This window comes from Chiloscyllium plagiosum, unplaced genomic scaffold (assembly GCF_037043375.1).
Source record: "Chiloscyllium plagiosum isolate Xiang-an unplaced genomic scaffold, Cpla_swu_hap1 HiC_scaffold_24, whole genome shotgun sequence".
In the NCBI taxonomy this organism is placed as follows: Eukaryota; Metazoa; Chordata; class Chondrichthyes; order Orectolobiformes; family Hemiscylliidae; genus Chiloscyllium; species Chiloscyllium plagiosum.
Genome location: NW_028270162.1, coordinates 28,988,168 through 29,010,520, shown reverse-complemented (window position 1 = coordinate 29,010,520; position 22,353 = coordinate 28,988,168). Strand labels below are relative to the sequence as shown.

Here is a 22,353-nt window from a genome sequence, read left to right as displayed (position 1 = left end):
AACACTGAGTTCAACATGAATTTTCCAGACTTGTTAGGGTTAAGCGCCAATAATTCCCACGTCATCACCATAACTACTTTGAGAAACATTGCTGCATTTCACTGCGGTTTTAAAAGCTTTAATATTCCCCATGGTATCTCTTACTCGAGCTTTCCCGAGTGACGCGGATTCGGGTTTTTACGATTCAAAAAGCCCCATTATTCGACACCAATAATTGCTATGTTTACAATGCCAACGGCTTAAGGGATATCCTTCGTGTTTCTCCCCGGGTTCCCTAGAGATGGAATTGGTAGTTGTTCTTCCATCCAGTCAGTTGCCAGATTTTGGGCCCTTTTTTTTGCACGTACCCCGCACTGCGTTCGGAAAAACATGTCACTTTAATCAGAAAAAGGCACATTTTCCCTCAGGAAGTATAGTAACCTGAGGGAGGCAGACACGAAAAGTGTTAGACCGCTTGAGTGGGGAAAAGAAAAAAGAGACTTGGAATTTGCATCACTGACACTGGACCACTCAGGGGAGGGAGCGAACTAAGGAAAGTTATGTAAAACTTCGAACTGCCTCTGCGCTGTAACTGTGATTTCTGTGGTTGGAAGGAAAGTTTGGATCGTGGCCCGAGCGCTGGAAAGAGAAGAAAAAGATCCCTTGAGACTCACAGGTCGCCTGTGTACTGAGCACCGCCGACAAAGCCATACTTGTCGATCTTCTGGTCCCCGTTGACAAAGCCGTTGATCTCGGAGTCGGAGCCGAGCGAGCTGAGATCGCCCCGGGGGCCGGAGTCGGGATCGGGATCAGCCGCCAGGCTCTCGGTCGTGCCCCTGGGAGGTGACGCCGCTTCAAGCGCCGTGTTCGCCAGATCGTCGTCCCGGCTTTTCTTCATGGCCGTCGGCGCCTGGGCTCGTTTCCAGTGCGGAACGAATGTCTCCTACTCCACCGCCCCCAAATCCCCGGGGAACGTTCCACCCGGGACTCGCTTCCCCCCTCCTCCGCCTCGACTCGCCGTCGCCGCCCGTACTCTCAGACACTCCCCGCACCGCTCGAGTTTCCCCGGCTCTCGCCGCGTCGCTCTCCGCACTCCGGTTGCATAGCTCGCTTTTTCTTTTCAAAGAAAAAAGACAAACCAACTGCTTCGATACCAAGAATTGGGACCCTCAAGGTAATCAGTTACCTCCCGCCGGTCACCGACTCGGAAAAGAAACCGTCCCGCTGGGGGGGGGGGGGGAGGGGAGGGGAGGGGGTGGGGGTGAGCAGCTGCGCATGCGTGGTCTGCGCACTAGGCCCCGCCCCCATCTCCATCGCCAAGCTCAAGGAAAATTGCTTCAGGGCATGTTGCTGAAATAACAAATCGCAGATAAGATTATCTCCACTTTTGCAGCACACACATACAAAATCCAAAGCATCTGAGGCAGAAAATAGCATCCTGACTGATGGGAAAGTTAATAGACAACAAACAATCCCTCTTACAGATATACAAAACCAAACTGCCACATTTCATTTTGCAAAAGATTGATGAATAATTTTCGCAACTTCTTGTATTTTCAAATCGCCAATTTCCCTTAATGTTAAGCCACTCGTTTTCTAAATAAACGCAGTATGTTCCAGCTCAAAATTCTGTCAAAATAGACGAAATCGAGAAGGATAAAAATCATCGTCCGGAAGAATTGCACCCACGCATTTTAAAATAATCTCAGGAAGAGATTGCAAAGATATGCTTTACTTGTTAGAAAAGGGTTTAATACTGTATTACTGGTCGAGATAACTCTTGAAGATGAATAAAGCACCTCCAGTCAGCTTAACTGATGTTGAGAAAAAAAATGCGATTAAAAGAGAAAAAGAAAATAACCATAATAATGCATGGGCAATCTGAAATTCAAAATTGAAAATCATATTTAACCAACCTATTGAGACGGGAACAAAATGAACAGGCCGTTGTGATGTAACAAACATAATTTATCTGTTTTTCAAAAGGTCTTCAGTATAGTGCCCTTAACCGAATGAGGAGAGGTAATACAAAATAATGAGGCAACCAGAAGAATAGATTTTCAATAGAACTACAAGATGAAACAGTAAAGTTTTAATGTGGTCTTCAATATATTTTCCAGGTAGGATGATGCTAACAATTTTTTGCTGAAACAATCTCATTGATTTTTGTTTGGAAATCTTGTTTGGAACCAGTGCAGCCCCTTTTCACATTTATCAGAAATTCCAAAACCAGACCATCCCATGACCACACAGAAATTCAGACCGTAGATTCCAATTTTAAGATCATATTTGGTGTCCACATCAATGTGCTCCATGAACCCAACACCAACGTTTCCAGTGTTGCAGTACAGACTGGGTGTAAAAGGCAGTTATTCAAGATAAGTGGCAGAAGATGGAAAGTGCTGTTCCACAAGCATCACTACTGCTGGGCCACCACTGCTTACAATTTACATTAATGGTTTGGATTTTGGAATCAAAATCACAATATCTAAATTTGCAAATGGCAGCAAACTGGGGAGATACCCTATACTGAGATGGGAATTGAAACAAAATGCAATTATTACAGAATGGGCAAATAATTGGCAAATGAAATACAACACAGATAAATCTGAAAATATACATTTTGGTCAGAAGTATAAGGAGGTCACATTACTTGGAATATGAAAATATATTGTAATGCAAGTTCATTATATAAATTCATTATTTTGAGGACTTGGATTCTAAAGTAAAGATAAGCGAGTTTTTGGATTTCAGTGCGATGAAGGTCTGACATTTTTTTAAGTAAGAGCCAGAAATTAATTTGAAACATTGAGCTAAAAATAATCTTAAACAAAAAAATCTTATGCCTTAATCTATATAGTGTTACAACACAGGGTAAACCCCCCCTGCTAATTTAAACCTGTAACACAGAAAGGATTTACTCCTTGCAGTAATGTGTGAAAATTTGAGAGGCCAAGAACTAATTAAAGTAAGAATTAACAGCTTTATTTCTTAAAGTATAACAGAGAATAATTAACTAGCAACTATTTACAATTCTTTCCTTTAACCTATCTTTCACTTTCCCTTCTATAATACTGGTCCAATTGGCCTAATTCAATTTTGTTTTTTGTCTCCAGGCAACCAGCTATACTAGCCCCGGACCGAAAGGTTACATTGTATTTTGTTCAGAACACTTGGTGCTGTCAGGTAGTTGTGCCAGCTTTTAACTTTCTTAAAGGTACAGTAACACCCACATCTTCATAACAATAGTAAGATATTTGCTGCTTATTGTTGACTTGAGTTTTAAGTACCAAAAAAGAGCAGGCCACAGAGCCTCAAGAATGTTGAGCTCAAAAGACCAAAAAAAGGGTAGTTTGGTTAATATAAGTCTTCAGAACAACAGAATTGGAAATAAATCTTAAGTGGTTTTACTATCTTCAAACTAGTCAACATCAAAGAAGAATCAGAGTTAGCCTGGTTTTATGTCTTGAGGAGAAACTGAGAGAATCACATCTGGTGAGTGTGCAGAAAGTTGCCAAAAGGAAACACTTGTGACGTCATCTGTTGGATAAGAAATTTTAAAATGAAAATATGATCTATACTTCAAATTGGTCTCTCAAGCTTCTGGAATCTGACCTATCTAGCATGTTATTCCATAAACTGAAATAATAACATCACGTGAGTAGAGAAACAAAGAGATCTCAGAGTAAAAATACATCATTCACGGATTAGAAAGGCCACAACATGAAATCTTACAAAAAAAAGTGAAAAGTAGGGACATCATGCTAAACTTGTATGAACGCTTACTTAGATCACACTTAGAGGATTATATGCAATCCTGGGTGCTATATCATTAGCATTGGAGAGAATGAAGAGAAATTGCAAGAATGATACCAGAAATGTGAGAGTACACATATTGGAAAGGACGACCAAGTTGGATCTCTCTTTTCTTGAAAAAGGATAAAAGAAAATCATTGAAGAGGAGAATGTGAATTGAGGACCTTGCTTGATTAAAATCTTCATAATGTTGAATACCTCTATTGAATCTCCACTTTATCTTCTCTGCTTTAGAGTGAATGATCCCAGCTTTTCTAATCAGAATACATAACTCAAGATACAAGGATGAGGAGTATTATGCTGCTTACTCATATCTTGAAGTTAAATTTTTACAGAAAACTTATTCATTACCTCAAAATTTAAAAGTCTGACTTTGTGTTTAAGTCATTCAATGACTTCATCCTCCTTCTTTCCATAGCCTTTCAGTCTTTCTCTATTCCTTGGACATCTACTTCTTTGTCTCACCATTGGTGGGAACATGTAAGACTTAATTATTCTGACAACAAATCAATATCCTCCATATTAGGGCCATTATACAAATGATACTAAGCAATCTTCACTAATTAAAAAATAATTATTGTAGTTGGTGGATACAACATTGAACATACTGCTGGTAATACAAATGTAATGTACTACTACAATAATTATGGTGGACTTCAATATGAAAGTGGACTGGGAAAATTAGTTTGGTAGCAGATCTCAAACAACAGAATTCACAAGATGTTTATGAGAGTTTTTTTTAGAGCAGTTTCTGGTACAGCCCACTTGGGAACAGGCAGTTCTGGATTTGGTGAATATGTAATGAGGCAGACTTGATGAAGGAGCTGGAGGTGAAGGACTCTCAAGGGGCAGTGACCATAATATGAGAGAATTCACCCTGCAGTTTGAGAGGGAGAAGAATTAATCAAATGTAACAATATTACAATTTAGTAAAAGTAACTACAATGACATGAAGAAGAAGCTGGCCAGAGTTGACTGGAAGGGAAGACAGTGGTACAGCGATGGAAAGAGTTCCTGGGGGTAATTCAGGAGGAACAGCAGAAATACCTCCCAAGGAAGACAAAGCATATTAAGGGGGAGGATGAGGCAACCATGGCTAATAAGGGAAGTCAGAAACAGCATAAAAGTAAAAGAGAAAGCATATATGTGGTGACAATTAGTGGGTAGCTAGAGGGTCAGGAACTCTTTAAAACCAGCAGAAGATAACTGAAAAAGCAGTGGGGTGGGGGGAGAGGTGGTGCAATAAATACTTTGCATCAATTTTCACAGTGGAGGACACCAGCAACATACCAGAACTTCAAGAGAGCCGGGAGTAGAGGTGCGTGTAGTGACGATCACTAAGCAGAAGATGCTGGGGAAGCTGAAAAGTCTGCTGGTGGATAAGTCATCCGAGCCAGATGGATTATACCCTGGAATTCTGAAGGAAATAGATGAGGATATTGTGGAGGCATTGATGGTGATCTTTCAGGAATCACTGGAGTCAGGGAAGGTTCCAGAACACAGGAAAATGGCTAATATAACATCCCTGTTTAAGAAGGGAGGCAAGCAGAAGACAAGAAACTATAGTAGTGTAGAGGAGAGTAGCTTTTATTTGTCATTTTGACCATTTACAACTGATACAGTAAAAACAAGACAGCATTCCTCCAGGACCAAGATGCTACATGGACAGCACAAGCTACTAGAACATACAAAGGCAGCATAAAGTGCATAGAAGTGAAAAACACACAAATTACAGCGTATAAGAAAATGATAATCATTAGACATTGTTCTCACAGCAATTCAATGTCATGCAAAGAATTTCAGATGGAAAAGAGTTTGATCATACAGTGTTAAGGAGCCTGACGGCTTGGGGGAAGAAACTATTGCATAGTCTGGCTGTGAGAGACTGAATGCTCTGGTATATTCTGCCAAATGGCAGGAGGGAAAAGAGTTTGAGTGAGGGTGGGGTCTTCCACAATGCTCTTAGTCTTTCGGATGCATGTGTGGTATAAATGTTTGTAATGGAGGGAAGAGAGACCCCGAAGATCTTCTCAGCTGTCCTCACCATGCGTTGTAGGGATTTACGATCCGAGACAGTGCAATTCCAGAACCAAGCAGTGATGCAGCAGCTCAGGGTACTCTCAGTGAACCCTCTGTAGAATGTGGTGAGGATGGAGGGTTGGGAGGTGGACTTTCCTCAGCCTGCACAGAAAGTAGAGTCACTGCTGGGCTTACTTGGCTATGGAGCGGGTGTTGAGGGACCAGGTGAGATTCTCCACCTGATGAATGCCTAGAAATTTGGTGCTCTTCACGATCTCCACAAGGGAGCCGTCAATGTCCAGCAGAGAGTGGTCTCTCTGTGCCCTCCTGAAGTCAACAACCATCTCTTTTGTTTTGTCCACATTCAGAGACAGGTTGATGGCTCTGCACCAGTCCATTAGTTGCTGCACCTCCTCTCTGTACGCTGATTCATCTTTCCTGCTGATGACACCCACTACAGTCATGTCATCAGCGAACTTGATGATGTGATTCGATCTGCGCATCAGGATGAACAGCAGTGGACTGAGCACACAGCCGTGGAGGGCCCCCGTGCTCACTGTGATGGTGTTGGAGATGCTGGTTCCCATCTGGACTGACTGAGGTCTTCCAGTTAGGGTCCAGGATCCAGTTACAAAGGGGGGTATTTATGCCCAGCAGACTCAGTTTTCCAATCAGGTGCTGAGAGGTGATAATGTTAAATGCAGAACTGAAGTCTATGAACAGTAATCTGAACTAAAACAGGCCATTTAGTCTGACCTCAGTCATTGATAAAAGTTTAAGAGTCCATTTTTAAGGGATAATATTGCAGAATACTTGCAAGTGTAGGATAAAATAGGACGGAATTAGCACCACTTTGTCAAAGGGAGGTCATGCCTGACAAATCTGTTAGAATTCTTTGAGGAGGTAATGAGCAAGTTAGACAAAGGAGAGCCAGTTGACGTGATGTATTTGAATTTCCAGCAGGCTTTTGACAAGATGCTGCCCGGGATGCTTCTGAATAAGATTAGGACTTATGATGTTAGGGGCAAGGTACTGGCAAGGTTAGAGGATTCCCTGACTGGCAGAAATAGAATGGAGATACAGGAGTCTTTTTCAGGATGGCAGCTGGTGACTAGTGGAGTTTCGCAGAGGTCAGTGTTGGGACCACAACTATTCATGTTATACATTAACCATCTGGACAAAGAAACTGAGAGAATTATTGCTAAGTTTGAAGATGACACAAAAATAGGTGGAGAGGCAGGTAGTGCTGAGGAAGCAGGGAGGTTGCAGAAGAACTTAGACAGGCCAGGAGAGTGGATAAAGAAGTGGCAGACAGAATATAATGTGGCAAAGTGTGAGGTTATATATTTTGGTAGGAAGAATAGAAGCATAGACTATTTTCTAAATGGGAAAGGCTTTGAAAAGCTGAAGTGCAAAGGGACTTGGGAGTTCTAGTTCAGGGTTCTCTTAAGGTTAACATGCAGTTTAGTTGGCAATTAGGAAAGCAAATGCAATGTTAACATTCGTTTCAAGAGGGCTAGCAGAAATGGAAGAGCAGAAATGTACTGCTGAGGCTGTGTAAAGTTCTATTCAGACTATATTTGGAAGATTGTGAGTAGTTTTGGCCCTTATCGAAGGAAGGATGTGCTGGCATTAGTGGGTGGCCACAGGAGGTTTACAAGAATGATCCTAAGGATGAAGGGCTTGTCATATGAGGAGCGGTTGAGAACTCTGGGTCTGTACATGGAGTTCAGAAGGATGAAGGTGGGGGTCTGATTAAAAATTATAGGATACTGAGAGGCCTAATTAGAGCGGATGTGGGAAAGATGTCTCCACTAGTAGAAGAGACTAGGACCCGAAGGCATTACCTCAGGGTGAAGAGGCACCCCTTTAGAACTGACATGAGGAGAGTGATGACTCTGTGGAACTCATTGCTGCTGAGGGTTGTGGAGGTCAATTCATTGAGTGTATTTAAGACAGAGATAGATAGGTTCTTGATTAGCAAGGAGATCAAGGGTTACAGGAGAAGGCAGGAGAGTAGGGTTGAGAAACCTATCAACCATGATTGGTTGATGGAACAGACTTGATGGGTTGAATGGCCTAATTCTGCTCTTATATCCTCTTGTGTAACATATGGTTACTTTCATCCATAATATTCTGGAAAAAAATTGAGCTTATACTGAATAAAGAATGTGTGGTTAGCAAGAAAAATGTTAAGGTACTTGAGTGAAAGTGATCTTTATGATCAATGATTAATTCCAAATTGCAGAAATATTTGCCTTCCTGTGAATTATATGAATCAGAACAGTACTGTTACATGATTGATAAGAAATTAAACAAAGACAATATAGAGAATACAGTGTGTTTGTGGTATATACATTTGCAATTATTCACTTACATATTGTCAGTGCACCATTGCTAATTTGCCTGCTTGCTTTCAGCATAATACATCTTATGTTATTTAGAAGTATGATTACCAATTTTAACACATTTACTTTGTGCCATATTTTGAAGTCATATTAATCTTAATCATTGAATTCTAAAGCCAAATACTTCAAATAAATCTTTGCATCAAATCTCAAAGTTGTGATAAATATGCAGTAAATATTAGTCACAGAAATATATTTTAAAAACCTGCATAGCTGTTTCTGTTTTTTTGACTTTCCCTGTGTTATTTTCCTTCACTAGTTCCTTTGATCACACCGCCTTCAGAAACAGGGAAGCTAGACGGATCTGTTTCATGATATCCCCAAAGGATGGCAACCCTTCTCAGTCTTGGCTATTCCATTGAAGGAATAATTGAGCAGTGCAGGGAAGAATTCCACCACTGGATTCCCTTCCTCTCTAAAATTGGCAAACCAATGTAGAAAGGCAAAACACTGTTTTATTTTCAGCAATTCATGCTTTAAAAAGGTAGCCAGTTCTAATATTTATTGCCAGTACCTTTCTAACTTAAAAGATAAATGTTGAAAATATTACATTATAACATAAATATTTTAACTTTATAATATGCTAGAAACTGAGCTAATCACATCTGCGGTACTGAAAAGACAAAACAATGTTGGAAAGTGCTCCATCAGAGGGAACAAAGCAAATTAATGAACTATGAAAAGTCTAGGATGTCTAAATCTATTCTTTTGAAATCATGGAAGAAATCAAAGGGTCAGCCATTATGAAGCTATTTGTTTTGAATAACTACTGATATATATTCCTGTGGAAGAAATTGCCACTTGAAAGGTATTGACAGACTTTTCTTTATCTGTTTATGGGATGTGGGCATCACCAGCATTTACTGCCCATCCCTAATTACCCTGCAGGTAGTTAAGAGTCAGTCATATTGCTGTGGGTCTGGAATCACATGTAGGCTAGATCAGGTAAGGATGGCACATTTCCATTCTGTAAAGGACATAGTGAATCAAAAGAGGTTTTCCACAATTTTGATCTCAGATTTTTATTGGATTCAAATTTCTCTGTCCTCCCTATGGTGGGATTTGAACCTTGGTTCCCAGCGCATTACCTGACCTAATGTCACTGGATTAAGAGTCCAATGATAATACTAGACAAGGCCATCACTTTCCTTGGCTCCTGGCACCCAGCTGAGACATCTAAAAGCTCAGCCAATTGCATAGGAGCCAAGGGACCAAGGCACACAGAGAACACAGAAGAGCATGGAAGCAGATTAGTATTAGAGAAATTATCTGCAAAGATAGGGCTAAGGGATTTGTGAAAAAGCTAAATTAGCTTCTACTTGGTTCAGTGGTATGGTGTAATTAGGTTTGTCCGCTGGCTTTTACCAATCCTTGCTTATAATCACATGAATTATTTTCATGAATAATGAGCTATTAACTGGAAAAATAAGTGCTGAGCTTTATTTTGAATATACAGAAATAATTAACAGTTTGACAAATTATATTTTAGTTATGCTTTGGACTTGGCTCCTCCTGCAGGAAATTCCAACAATAACAGCCACATTATGAAAATATTTCTGTCCAGAGCTAAAGTAAAATCCTGTCTTTAAACTAGTCTATGGCAATCTTTGGAAACACGTAAAGGTGCCCAGGGAAGACAGAACTATGTGGAAATCCAACTATTTTTTGAAAACTTCAATTTTTGGATGACTATCCAAAATGTTCAATTGTTGGTACAGAAAATGATGGATCCAGACAGATGCAGTATATCCGATATTGCTGTGCGGTAAGGTTATTGCGCTGATGGACAAGAATAGCATGATATGCAAAGCCATTTGAGGCCATCTGGAGAACAATCCTGCTCTAGGAAAGCTTCTGCCACATATCTGTGACCTACAGCTATCCAACAGAGTCCCAGCTGCTTTACATGCTGGTGCCATTGTCCCTTGTGAAGTTACTGTGCCATGTCAATGCACAGGTTTAGATCCTGCAAAGATGTCTTTCTTTCAGGCTTTGGGTGTCATCACTAAGATCTTCAGAGTTCCCACTGAAATTTTGAGTGATGTACAACTCATCAAGGTCAGTAACAAGCTGGGAGCCAGTGATGCTGAACATGTTGATCATCTCTCCCTTCTCCTCTGATCTTGGTGATCATGCAAGTTTATGACAATGGCAGTGTGTCACAACCTTGAGGTCCTGGATATCACTGAAGAAACTCTGCAGAAATGTTTCCTGAATAGAGTTTGCAACGTGATCAGTGTATTCCTGCAAATTGGTTATCCAGTCATTGCCTCTGTACCATACTCCACCATCAACAGCTACAGGATGGTGCTGACTATTGCTTTAGAGACAGACTACTTTTTCCCATTAGCTGAAAACGTGAAGGCCCTCCAGGCTGATTTGTTGGCCTTTGTGGCCCCTGCGGTTGAGGCTGCTGCAGCTGCTGTCAAAGTGAAAGTGAAGAAGCTAAAGAAGGAAGTCTGAGCAATCGGATGATGATATGAGCTTTGGTTTGTTTGATTAAAACCCAGCTGGCCATGCCTAAATAAGTCTTGCCAAAATAAAGGAACTTATTATTAGAAAAAGAAATTAAAATACAGTCTATTTCAGGAAAGGAAGAAACTGTATAGTTGGGACCAGAGCCTGTTGTCTGCTTCCTAATCCACTGCCAACTATGCAAATGAGCCTGTTCTTGCCAAGAAGATCAAGGAAAATGGTGAAATGTTCTTTCTTTCCTTCTCATGATTTTTCTTTATAATACCAGAAGACAACAGACGCTGCTTAATATTTTTAAGTGTCTCATTACAAATGTGTTCAGGAGTGTTATCCCTCTGTGTTTCATCAATAAAGCTAATTTTCTCTCATCTGTAGTTCTTATTTTATACCTGATGTAGTGTTGTTCTAAAATAGTCTCTTAAAATGCATAATAGAAGCTTGGCAAAGATCATGGAAAATATGAACTGTTCTTGTAAAACTCTAACATGAAAACTTCAAAAAGGTATTAAGTATAAAGCAAGACTTCAGATGGCATTCAAGGCACTTGTTTTCCCTTGATGCTCAGGTTTTTTTTGTAAACTTAATAATTTTGGTTAATTATGTAATTTCAAACTTTTTTCATATTATTTTCTTTTAATGCGTTGGTAGGTGTTAATTCTACATTTAATGCATACACAACTTGTTAAACAAAGTGTAATGATTACAATCAAAAATTGAAAATTAGTTAGCATAGTGACTTGGTTCTACACAGGATATGATCTTTCATTGTTTAATACACATATCTTATCTGCCAGTCACTAATGTAAGCATCTTAAGTGTGAAAATTAAATGGTTTTCCCATTGTATATTTACAATGACATCTCTTATGATAGACTAGAAGAAAAAAGCCTATGGAGATTGTTTCACATTACCAAAACAATACTGCTTTTCCCATTTGACTACACTTCAAACATCATCTCACAACACTTTCTGAAGTAATAAAATTGATGTAGCAGTGATTTCACATTGTAAACTAATACCCAAAAGATATTGGTATTTTGGCTGTCTCACAAAGGGTGGTTTCAAATAGTGCTATGAGTTACTTGAGCTAGTTATGCTTGTATCCAAGTACTTAATACTTGTACATTGGCAAAAATCTAGGAACAAGTCACTTGCTTATCAGTTTGGAGGATACTGAGGGAATGTGAATCAATTTTAACATTTTTAAACAAATCTAAAAAAAGTATTATCAGTTCTACTTCACTGAGTTACTGTTCAATTATTTAATTATTCAGACAGTGATGTGTGAAGACACTCTTACTAATAACAGGAACTAAATGTAGCTTAATCATATGGTTCATTTAAGACTACCTTGTACATAATGGAAAGTTTTCACACACAGCTGAATTTCAAACCACTGCATTATTTTGCAGAGGTATAACATCCCATGTTCTCTTCCTAATTTACCCCACCCCTACCTATCTCTATTCCTGAAGGGGTTGCATCTTATTGGGGTATGGTCTAATGACAACCCTTCATATTTAAACTAGATGGTGAAGGGAAATAATTATTTTTCACTTCCCTTCCAATCAATTCTCTCATCATCTTTGCCTCCTATGTGTTTCTTCTTTATAGAATTTCTCAAACTGATGTTCAAAATTTTTCAAAACAGAGCATATGCAGAAATATTGAAGAAACTATTACTAGGCTAGACACAGATTCTGCTCGAGAGAGCTGCACAGGGTGGATACATAGTTACTGTCTAGGAGTTGCTGCAATTCATATGACTGAGATAAATGGGTTATGCCCTTATTTAGCAAGAAGTACGGTCTCCAGCTGGATTGAGGGGACAAGGCATTGGGATGGATGGCAGCCAATAAGACTTGAATTTTATTACACTGTAAGCCATTTACACCCAAATAATTTACATAATCAAACTTCCTTGTCCTTTTGCCCAAACTAAATTGTATTTCTTTAAATGTTTGTCAACCTACCGTTATTTTGTATTGATCTAATAAAATTAATAATTCTGGAATTGAAAATTGCCTTCAGAACAATGACAATAAAACTAGTATCAATTCTCATAAAACCCCAGGTGGTAAACCTGCTGTCCTTACCTAGTCTAGTCCACATGTGACTCCAGACCCAAAGTAATATGATTGACTCTTAATTTTTTTTAAAGCAAGATGGTCACGCAAACCACTCGGTTCAAGGGACAATTAGGGATGGGCAACAAATACTGACATTACGAGCAGTGCCTAAATCCCACAAAATAATTTTTTAAATTTAATATATTTTAAGGCGTTTGTATATAGTTGAAAACTAGAATAAACAAAACAACAGTATCTTAATGTGAAGGATCATTCACAATAAGGTGTGAATTAGCAGTGTAAATGGACATAAGTGGTTATGATGTAGTTGTGATTTCAGAGACCTGGCTGCAGGGTTACCAAGGATGGGAACGGAACTTTTTTTATTTAATTCACTTGTGGGACATGGGTATTGCTGTTTCGCTAGCGTTTATTGAGCATCCCTCGTTGCCCTTGAGAAGGTGGTAGTGAGTTGTCTTGAACTGCTGCAGTTCATGTGCTGTAGTTTGACCCACAATGCCTTTAGGGAGGGAATTCCAGAATTTTGGCCCAGCAACAAAAAAATGGTAATGTCTTTCCAAAAAGGATTCAAGGTTTGTGTAAAGATTTGTAGCTTGGGTGTCGATTGCCATGATTGTGGGTACGTTCACTGAGCTGGGAAGATAATTTGCAGATGTTTCGTCCCCTATCTAGGCAACATCTTCAGTGCTTTGGAGCCTCCTGTGAAGCGCTGCTGTACCTTCTCTTCTGGAATTTATTTGGTTCCATTCCTACTGCTTCCGGTTGCCTATTCTGGTAGTGATGCAAAGACTGGAACAAACAGCCCTCCCTCAAATCCAACTCGAGATCAGATAACATGGACGACAACTTTTGTAATTATTAAGAGGACAGAAATTGAGAACACATACGGATCATCAACATCATGCTCACAGGAATCAGATTTACAAAAGAGAAGGAAACCAACAATCAACTCCCGTTCCTGGACGTGATGGTAGAAAGAACATAGAATGGTGAATGCACTACAAGAGTGTACAGAAAAGCTACACCCATGGACCAGATCCTGTACTGCAACGGAAACACCCAAACACTCCTGAGAAACAGCATTAGGACCTTGTTCAAAAGGGCTAAAGCACATTGCAGCACCCCCAGCTCTGAAAAGAACACCTCTACAGAGTTTTCACCAAGAATAGAAGCCCCTGCAACTTCATCCTGGCATGCCTAGCGGACAAACAACGCAACGCGTGCCATGACCCAATACACTAGCCATGCTACCTTAAAAACCATCTCGGAACTAACAGCCAGACTTCTCTAATCACTCAGATTCATGACAGCTTACAAACAGACAGCCACGCTCAGACAACTCACCAGAACAAAAGACCCTATACCCATCATTGGCAAGACTTATGTAACTTACTAGACTCCATACAGGGACTGCATGAAACACTATATAGACAAACAGGCAGACAACTAGCAATCTGCATCCACAAACACCAACATCCATGAAACGTCATGACCAGCTGTCCCTAGTATCCATACACGCAGAAGACAAGGCCCACAAATTTGACTGGGACAATGCAACAATCACAGGACAAGCTAAACAGAGGACTGCCAGAGAATTTCTGCAAGCATGGCACTCATCCATAGACTCCATCAACAGACACATAAACCTAGACCCAATACACCGGCCACTATAACAAACAACCGGAACTAGCAACTGGAAGCAGCTGGAATGGAACCAAGTAAATTCCAAATAAAAGACACAGTAGAGGCTCCAAAGCACTGAAGATGTCACCTAGACAGGGGATGAAATGCTTGCAAATCATCTTCCCAGCTTGGTGCACATACCCACGGCCACTCCAAAGGATGGTGAGTGGCTTACAGAAGTTGCAGGTGGTAGTGTTCTAAGTATCTGCTGCCTTCATCCTGGAGGAAAGTGGTTGTGGGTTGGGAAGCTGCTGTTTAAAGATCTTTAATGAAATTCTGTAGTGTATCTTGTAGATAGCACACACTGCTGCTACTGAAGATCAGTGGAGGGAGTGGATATTGTACCAATTAAGTAGGGTGCTTTGTCCTGAATGGTGTCAAAACTTGTGTTATTGGAACTAGACCCAACCAGGAAAGTAAGGACTGACCTGTGCCTTGTAGATGGTACACAGGCTCTGGGGAGGGAGGAGATGAGTTACTCACCACAATATTCCTAGCCTCTGACCTGCTCTTATAGCCACTATTTATATGGCAAGTCAAGTTGAGTTTCTGGTCAATGGTAACCTCAAGGATGTAACTGAATATCAAGTGATAGTGGTTCGGTTGTCTCCAATTGGAGGTGGTCATTGTCTGGCATTTGTGTGGCAAGGATATTACTTGCTACTTGTCAGCCCAAGCCAGGATATTGTCCAGATGTTGACTACAGCATTTAGATATTGAAGTAGTCAATGTTCAAGTTGTCTTGAATGGTGCTGAACCCCACTTCTGAACTTATGATGGAGGGGAATATTCATTCTTTAGAAGGGACTGGCAATAAAAGCATGAATGTGCAGTTGCATTGTTAGTAAGAGAATTAAATGAAATAGGAAAGATATTGGCTTAAAAAATATGTAGTGGTGGAGGAAATATTATTGGATGTTGTCCAAAGGCCAAAGAGCAGTGGAAACGTAAGGGAAGACACTAAGCAATAATTCAGAGATGCATTATTAAGGATACAACTATAACCACGGGCATTTTTAAATTTACATATAGATTGGACAAACTAAACTACCAATGATAGAGGAGAATTTCCTAGTGGGTGTGCATGACAGCTTTTAAGACGAATACATTGAGGAACCAATGAACAGGCTGTCCTAGATTGGGTACTGTGAAATAAGGATTAATTAACAATGCTATTGTGTGGGGTCACTTGGGAAAAAGCAACCATAATATGATAGAATTCTTCATTAAGATGGAGAATGAAGTTGTCAAATTCAAAACTAGAGTCCTCAACCTAATTAAAGGAAACTACAAGTGTCACTAACTGGCAATGGTGGGTTGGGTAGCTATTTAAAAGGAGTTGATGGTGGATAGGCAATGGTTCACATTTAAAGAATGAATGCATAAATTGCAACAAATTACCTTTCAATGCAAACAGATTCCCATCACTACTACAGGGACTTCCACTCTCATACTGATTAAAAATAATCAAACAGTCCCTACAAGTTAATCATTAAATGCTAAACTAACATGCCACTAGTACAAAATCCAAACTCTAAAATAAATTGTATTAAAATGTATATTACCATTCATTTTACATCGCATTAGGAATCATGTGATAGCTTTTTATTAAACTGGAGATTTTCTGCTAGGGGCTGTTTCAGCAGTGTTTGTCTTATAGTTTTCAGCTGGAGTGTAAGCTTGTGAGAAACAGGCTGTCCAGCTGATCTCTCACACTTATGGATAAAGAATCCTTGTTAACAGTTCAAGGTGAAAGAAATCAAGAGTGCAGTACTTTCATTATCCAGGCCCACCCAAGCACAAGTGCGCCCAGAACCCTGGTTATTGGGCCCTGATGTATCCCTACAACCCAGATCTGGTGATAACTGTTTGTTCTTCTGGAAGATTGATGGATTGTTTAAGGAACTTCTCAATACTGTATTTCCTGATCAAGCAATGTCTATCAAGACTTTGAAGACAACCGCCAGTTTGATGAGCTGTCTAGGAGTACCAGACTACTAGATGAAAAAAAAACATACCTGATCTTTTTCCTCTTCTTGGCTAAATTGTTTTTTTCTCTCCTGAAAGCCAATCCCTGTAGAGAAATCTGTTTTCTTACCCCTTGCCTGGTATAGTGCATGTATGTTTTGGGTGATTTAGAAAGATAAACATTTATATTTCCATATTACAGAATGTATGTGTTAATCAGTTTTGCAACTTCATTTGCAAAGTTTTGCTTTATTAACCAATAATTTTGCATTTCTTATAAAACTTGAAGGCCTTAAAGAGAGATAAAATAATTAATTAGCCATCTCAGTAAATTGGATAAAATATTTGTTGTATATTATGACCAGTACAGCTGGGCCAACAACGTACTCCTCTTGCCTTGGTAATAACAATAAACAAGGATAAAATTAGTTGAAGTATATTTTTAAGTTTGTTAATGGTATAGAAATTAAATCAGAATATTACTTTAAACTGGAGAGAAATAGGGGAGACAGAGTCAAACTAGTAAAAAGTAATTTAAGATTAATATCAAGAAATTCTTACTCATACAGAGTGAACAATATGTGGAATAATGTTGCAGATAGAGTAGTGACAGAGAGAGAGTCTGGAATAATATAAATAGCAATTGGATTTTACCACTGAATGATTTGAGAATTTTAAATGGATGAATTAAAGATGCATCTCAAAGTAAAAAAAATCATTTAAAATTAAAGTCCAAAGACACAAAAATTGACAATTTTATTAAAATGATTCAATAGAAAGCTAATGAAATAACCACATAAGGAGCTGGAAAGATAATTTAACCAACATAGGTTTTGTGAATGCAGTTCCTCAGAACACCAAATTTTGTTGGATCTCTTTTTTTTCCCCACAGACCTTTTTACAGACGTCTACCAAAGTGAATGAATTACAAGCAATAAAAGAAACAGAACTTTTACTTTTTTTTGAAAAATGTCCTTTAACTTGGACACAGAAGCTTTTCTAATATAACTCACACAGTTGCATTCTAAATAAAAGATACTGCAAGTCTGAACTCCATGTTCAAAAAGTTAATTTATAATGTTTTGAACCATAAGAACGCATAGTTAAATTCACAATCCTTCAGATGTAAAAAGATAGTTCTAATTGCAGCCAGATGCTACTTCTTTCGACCTCCTCGTTCTTTGAAGGCAAGGTGGATGACTGAACCACTAGTCACGTTGTAGTAGGCCAGAGAGTTTGAATCTTTAATGAAGATGCCCTAAAATTAAAAAGAGAGAGACTGCAATGAGTTTTTTTTTAAAAAAACCAAAATTTTCTTTATTTCAACACAATTTATATAACATTCAGCTGTACTGTGTTACTAGTTACTACTAGCTGTATTTCAGGAAAACCTATAAACTCTCCAGCAATTCAAATGGGAGGCAAACAACAGTAAAACCACTTCAAACTACTAATCACTTTTTAGGGTAAGTTCACAAAAAATGTGATCAACTGAAATGCAAGTGAAGCTTGGGCAATATTATACACTAAGTCAACAGAATAGAGAGATTACTTCCTTCCTCTTGAATCACAGTATATGTCACACATATACTTTTTTTTACAAAAGGTAAAGTCGCCATTGTCCAACTGGACAATAGGGCTGTTCTCTCATTTGAGTTAACTGATGGCAGTTTAACCCAAGGGTCACCTTGCTTCAGGCAAAGGGAGAGGTTGAGAAGTAGAGTCCTTCATGGCAGGAATGGTGCAGGAATTGAACTCTCATACTGTGCATCACAAACCTGCTGTCCGGTGAACTAAGCTAACTGACCCCTAATAGATAGAATAAGTTATTACCTGATGGTCACAAGTTACCAAATTTTAAACATTATACAAAGGCAAAATGTCTCCAGAAGTAACAGTAGAAACCGAAGCATGTACTTAAGTGTTACTAGAAACATTTTCTCTCAATTACTGCTGGATTTTGTACATTTCTTACATACCTCATATTGAAGCTTCTGTTTACCAGCTGGCATTCCTGTAGCCTCATGGATTTTCACCTTGACAACAGATACCTAAAAGAAACAATTTGTGGATCAATCTCAATAATACTTGAAATCAAGTTAAAAAACAATATCAAAGCTCATGTAAAGGACTGATGAAGCCAATTTTGAATGGTCTAAGCAATCCAGTAAGGAATACAGAAGAAATTTGTTTGTACAGAATATTTAGAATGTGGAATTTGCTACTAAATAGTTGAAGTACAAAATACTAGTTGAGGAGTTTAACAAAAAAGCATTCAAAGCCTGTTAATAGGATGGATATTATTAAGCTAGAGAGGGTTCAGAAGAGGTTTACCAGGATGTTGCTGGATATGGAAGGTTTGAGTTATAAAGAAAGGCTAAATAAGTTGAGACCTTTTTTCACTGGAGCATAAGAGGTTGAGGTGACATTATATCCGTTTAGAAAGTCATGAGGGGTTAATGTAGATGCTTTATCCCTAGGATGGGGGTTTTTAAAACTAGAGGACTTTTTTTATATACAGAGGGTGATTCATTTGTGAAATGAACTTCCTGACGAAGTGGTGGATACAGGCACAGTTACAATGTTTAAAAGACACTTAGATAAGTACATGAACAGGAAAGGTTCATATGGGCGAGGAGCAGACAGTGGGACTAGTTTAGCTTGGGATTACTTATAGTACAGACTGGTTGGACCAAAGGGTCTGCTTTCATGCTGTATGACTCTATGGCAGATGGAAAGGTATGACAAACAGAAAGGATCAGAAGGACGTATCCATAGGCTTAAGTGAATTAGGATGGGAGGATGTTCATGTGGAGCATAAATGCCAACAGATTAGATTTATTGGATCAAATAATCCCTTTATGAACTGTAAATACCGTGTAACTGGACCACATGAATGACAGGGGAAACTGCACGTGGCAGTGATAGCTTTGAAACATCAAGCCTTTTCTTTTCCCCTTTCCAAAGCATTTTTAACATATTATCTTGCTATACTGAATCCATATTGTTAATCATTCATACCTTACAATTTCATAGTTTACCCATACCTGATCTGTTAGAGGAAGGGTGAAAATAAGGATCTGGCCATTCAGTTTCCATTCCGATTTATCTTGCATGTTGGGGACTTGTATCTTGACGGTAACTGGACTCTTAAAGCAAAATAAGTGATCACATTTGAATGTGCAAATTTGCTTTATTAAAATAAAATTGTTTACATTCTGTTGAAATGCATTACTTTCTAAAGGCATGAGGTGGAGGTGCTGGTATTGGACCGCAGCGGACAATGTTAAAAATCACAACACCAGATTATAGTCCAAAAGGTTTATTTGGAAGTACAAGCTTTCAGAGTGCTGCTCCTTTGTCAGGTAGCTAGTCACTAGCTACCTGACAAAGCAGCAGCGCGCCAAAAGCTTGTACTTCCAAATAAACCTTTTGGACTATAACCTGGTGTGAGATCTCTAACTTACTTTCTGAAATACAAGCAAAAGCATTGCACATCTAGTTAAAAGCAACACCAAAAATATACATGTAATGCACATTTTATATTATTTTGAGAAATTGTTCATCTTAAATGTAATACAATAAACCCGAAAGCAAGTACCAAAAATAAAAATAAACTGTGGAAAGGAAGTTTGTAAATGTTGGAATAAATGTTGAAAGAAAAAGTGCAATGTTATAGTACCTAAATGGCGAAAGAACAAATGTAACTAGAGAAACCTCAAAACCAACAGCATTCTAAATAGATAATTAGATAAGCAGACAACTAAGTAAATGAAAATAATCAATTTCTTCAAAACTTGTTTAGGCCATAGCAAGTGTAGAGTGCAGTTTCCCAACACAAATGCCGTGAAACCCACAGAATGTGAACAATGTAAAATTAAGGTAGGGATGGCAAATTACAGTTAGGAAGAGTGTGATTTGAGATACTACTGATCATTTGAACTGCAACAAAAAGGGGATTTAACAAAGTTTTTTGTTTAGGAATCCCTATAGTGTGGAAACAAGCCCAACAAATCCATGTCGATCCCCCAAAGAATAACCCACCCAGACCCATTCCCCTACCCTATTGCTCTACATTATCTAATAATGCACCTAACCTAACTCTACTAATGCACCTAAACTACACATCTCTGAACACTGTGGGAAATTTAGCATGGCCAATTCACCTAACCTGCATATCTTTGGATCATGGGAAGAAACCAGACCACCTGGAGGAAACGCACACAGACACTGGAAGAATGTGCAAACTCATCACAGACAGCTACCCAAGGCTGGAATCAAACCCGAGCCCCTGGCGCTGAGGCAGCAGTGCTAACCACTGAGCCTATGTTGTTAAAATGATGACCATTCTAAGTTATCAGAAGAATTTTGAAGAAGTTTATCCATGCAGTGTTGTTAAAAGCATGGAATGCTTTAGTAAAAAAGTATTAGAAGTAGAGATAATTTCACCTTGTAATAGAAAACTGAGCAAATATTTGAAGTACAACATGACACGAGAGGTGAGCATAAGAGACCAACATAACAGGCCAGTTTCAGTACATGCAGTCAGATATGATGTAAGATCTGAAGATGTCTTTTATAAAATTAAAAATGTTTTGATTAAAAAGTAACCATGTCTAAATTTTTTAATATTGTTTATGGATTCATAAATATATTTAGGCTACACGTCATTCCCTAATGCAGGAAACCCTATTAGAGAGCTGCAAAAAGGGCTCAAATTTGCTGAGAATTCAAATAACATTTTGTTGTTAGCTGGTTGGATAAAACAATGCAAACAAAGCATTTGCTAGCTCATTTAGCAAAAAACATGTCTCAACATGTCCTTAAATATGAAGCAAACATTATTAACTTTGTTTTTAAAAAGTACAATATACCTTGTTTCTTCGTAGAAACTCTTCCTCTGGGATAAGATTTTCCTCACTTTTCATCTTTTTGGCTGCTGGTTCATCATCTAGTGGGGGTGGAGGACGAGGAAGTGAAGAAGGAATTGGGGCAGGAACCACTGGAGGTGCAGGTACAAATGCTGGTTGTAACAGAAACAAAGGAGTCACTTTACAACTTCAATGTCCTTTTTTTTTGAAACATACGTTTTTTAATATATTAAAACAAAATTTAAATAAGCATTTTGTAAAATACAATGTGCTATATGTAATCATGAAATCTAGCCAACTGCAAGTCAAAACTCAGACAGTGCATTGTCTCTAACTAGTTATAGCAATAACATTAATTTATCAAAACATCAATTTCATGAATATGAGCAATGTCACCTGAGAGGGACAGAAAAATACATTTTAGCACTTATGTATTACATGGTGTAATAACCCCAATCTCAAAACAATGCATTCTCTAACTTACTGTAAGAAACATTAGAAGGAACAATTATCCTGTAGTATATTACCTTTAAAAACCTCAGGATGTGCGGAGCATTTTACTTCAAAAGGTACTAATTGACTGTGTAGTCACTGTGGCAGCGTCAGAAACGTGACAGCATGTTTATGCATGGCAAGCCTACAAGTGGCAATGGCAATCAGATACTTTGTTTCAGGAAATATTGGCCAGGACAGAAAATGTTGACAACATCAGGATAGTTCCCCAGCTAATCTTCTCAAAAGTTACCATGGGATCTTTCATGCCTGCCTGAGGGAGCAGATGAATTCCAAATCTATCCCACCATCAAAAGGACAGCACCTCCAAAAATGAAGAACTCCCTTTCCTAACGTCAGTCTGGATAATTTGATTCAGATTCAGCAATGGGACTTCTAATTCTCAAGAGATGAGTGTGTCAACAACTGCCCCATAGCTGACACCTTACAACAGATTTCTAGGATTTCTTAATAAAATGAAAATCTATTTTTTATTGGTTAATATTCCTTCTTGTTGCTGCTCAAGACCAAAAATAGCGTCTCTTCTATTCC

At 38.7% G+C, this 22,353-nt stretch overlaps 2 protein-coding genes, 1 long non-coding RNA gene and 1 pseudogene across 5 annotated transcripts in view; 2 read left to right on the top strand and 2 right to left on the bottom strand.

Annotated features, from left to right (window-relative positions):
* The window catches only part of tbc1d10ab (TBC1 domain family, member 10Ab), a 69,429-nt gene extending 68,451 nt beyond the window's left edge, over positions 1 to 978 (bottom strand). Inside the window, exon 1 of the mRNA XM_043715666.2 lies at positions 654 to 978. Coding sequence (XP_043571601.2) covers positions 654 to 877 — 224 coding nt within the window. The 5' untranslated portion in view covers positions 878 to 978. The remainder of the gene's footprint in view (positions 1 to 653) is intronic.
* Positions 979 to 1,016: 38 nt separating this feature from the next.
* Positions 1,017 to 22,353, top strand: part of LOC122562646 (uncharacterized) — a 51,319-nt gene continuing 29,982 nt past the window's right edge. For 2 of the 3 annotated variants that reach the window (XR_015761259.1, XR_015761257.1), the window contains exons 1-3: positions 1,017 to 1,153; positions 1,966 to 2,099; positions 3,096 to 3,196. This is a non-coding gene — a long non-coding RNA (uncharacterized LOC122562646). Of the gene's footprint in view, positions 1,154 to 1,965; positions 2,100 to 3,095; positions 3,197 to 6,182; positions 8,476 to 22,353 lie in introns of those variants that run through there. The other variant, XR_015761258.1, reaches the window with a different exon arrangement.
* LOC122562644 (putative ribosomal protein uL10-like pseudogene) lies at positions 8,913 to 11,491 on the top strand (annotated as a pseudogene).
* Positions 17,170 to 22,353, bottom strand: part of sf3a1 (splicing factor 3a, subunit 1) — a 42,281-nt gene continuing 37,097 nt past the window's right edge. Inside the window, exons 13-16 of the mRNA XM_043715664.2 lie at positions 21,313 to 21,461; positions 19,486 to 19,587; positions 18,418 to 18,489; positions 17,170 to 17,696 (exon numbers count right to left, since the gene is read on the bottom strand). Coding sequence (XP_043571599.1) covers positions 17,595 to 17,696; positions 18,418 to 18,489; positions 19,486 to 19,587; positions 21,313 to 21,461 — 425 coding nt within the window. The 3' untranslated portion in view covers positions 17,170 to 17,594. The remainder of the gene's footprint in view (positions 17,697 to 18,417; positions 18,490 to 19,485; positions 19,588 to 21,312; positions 21,462 to 22,353) is intronic.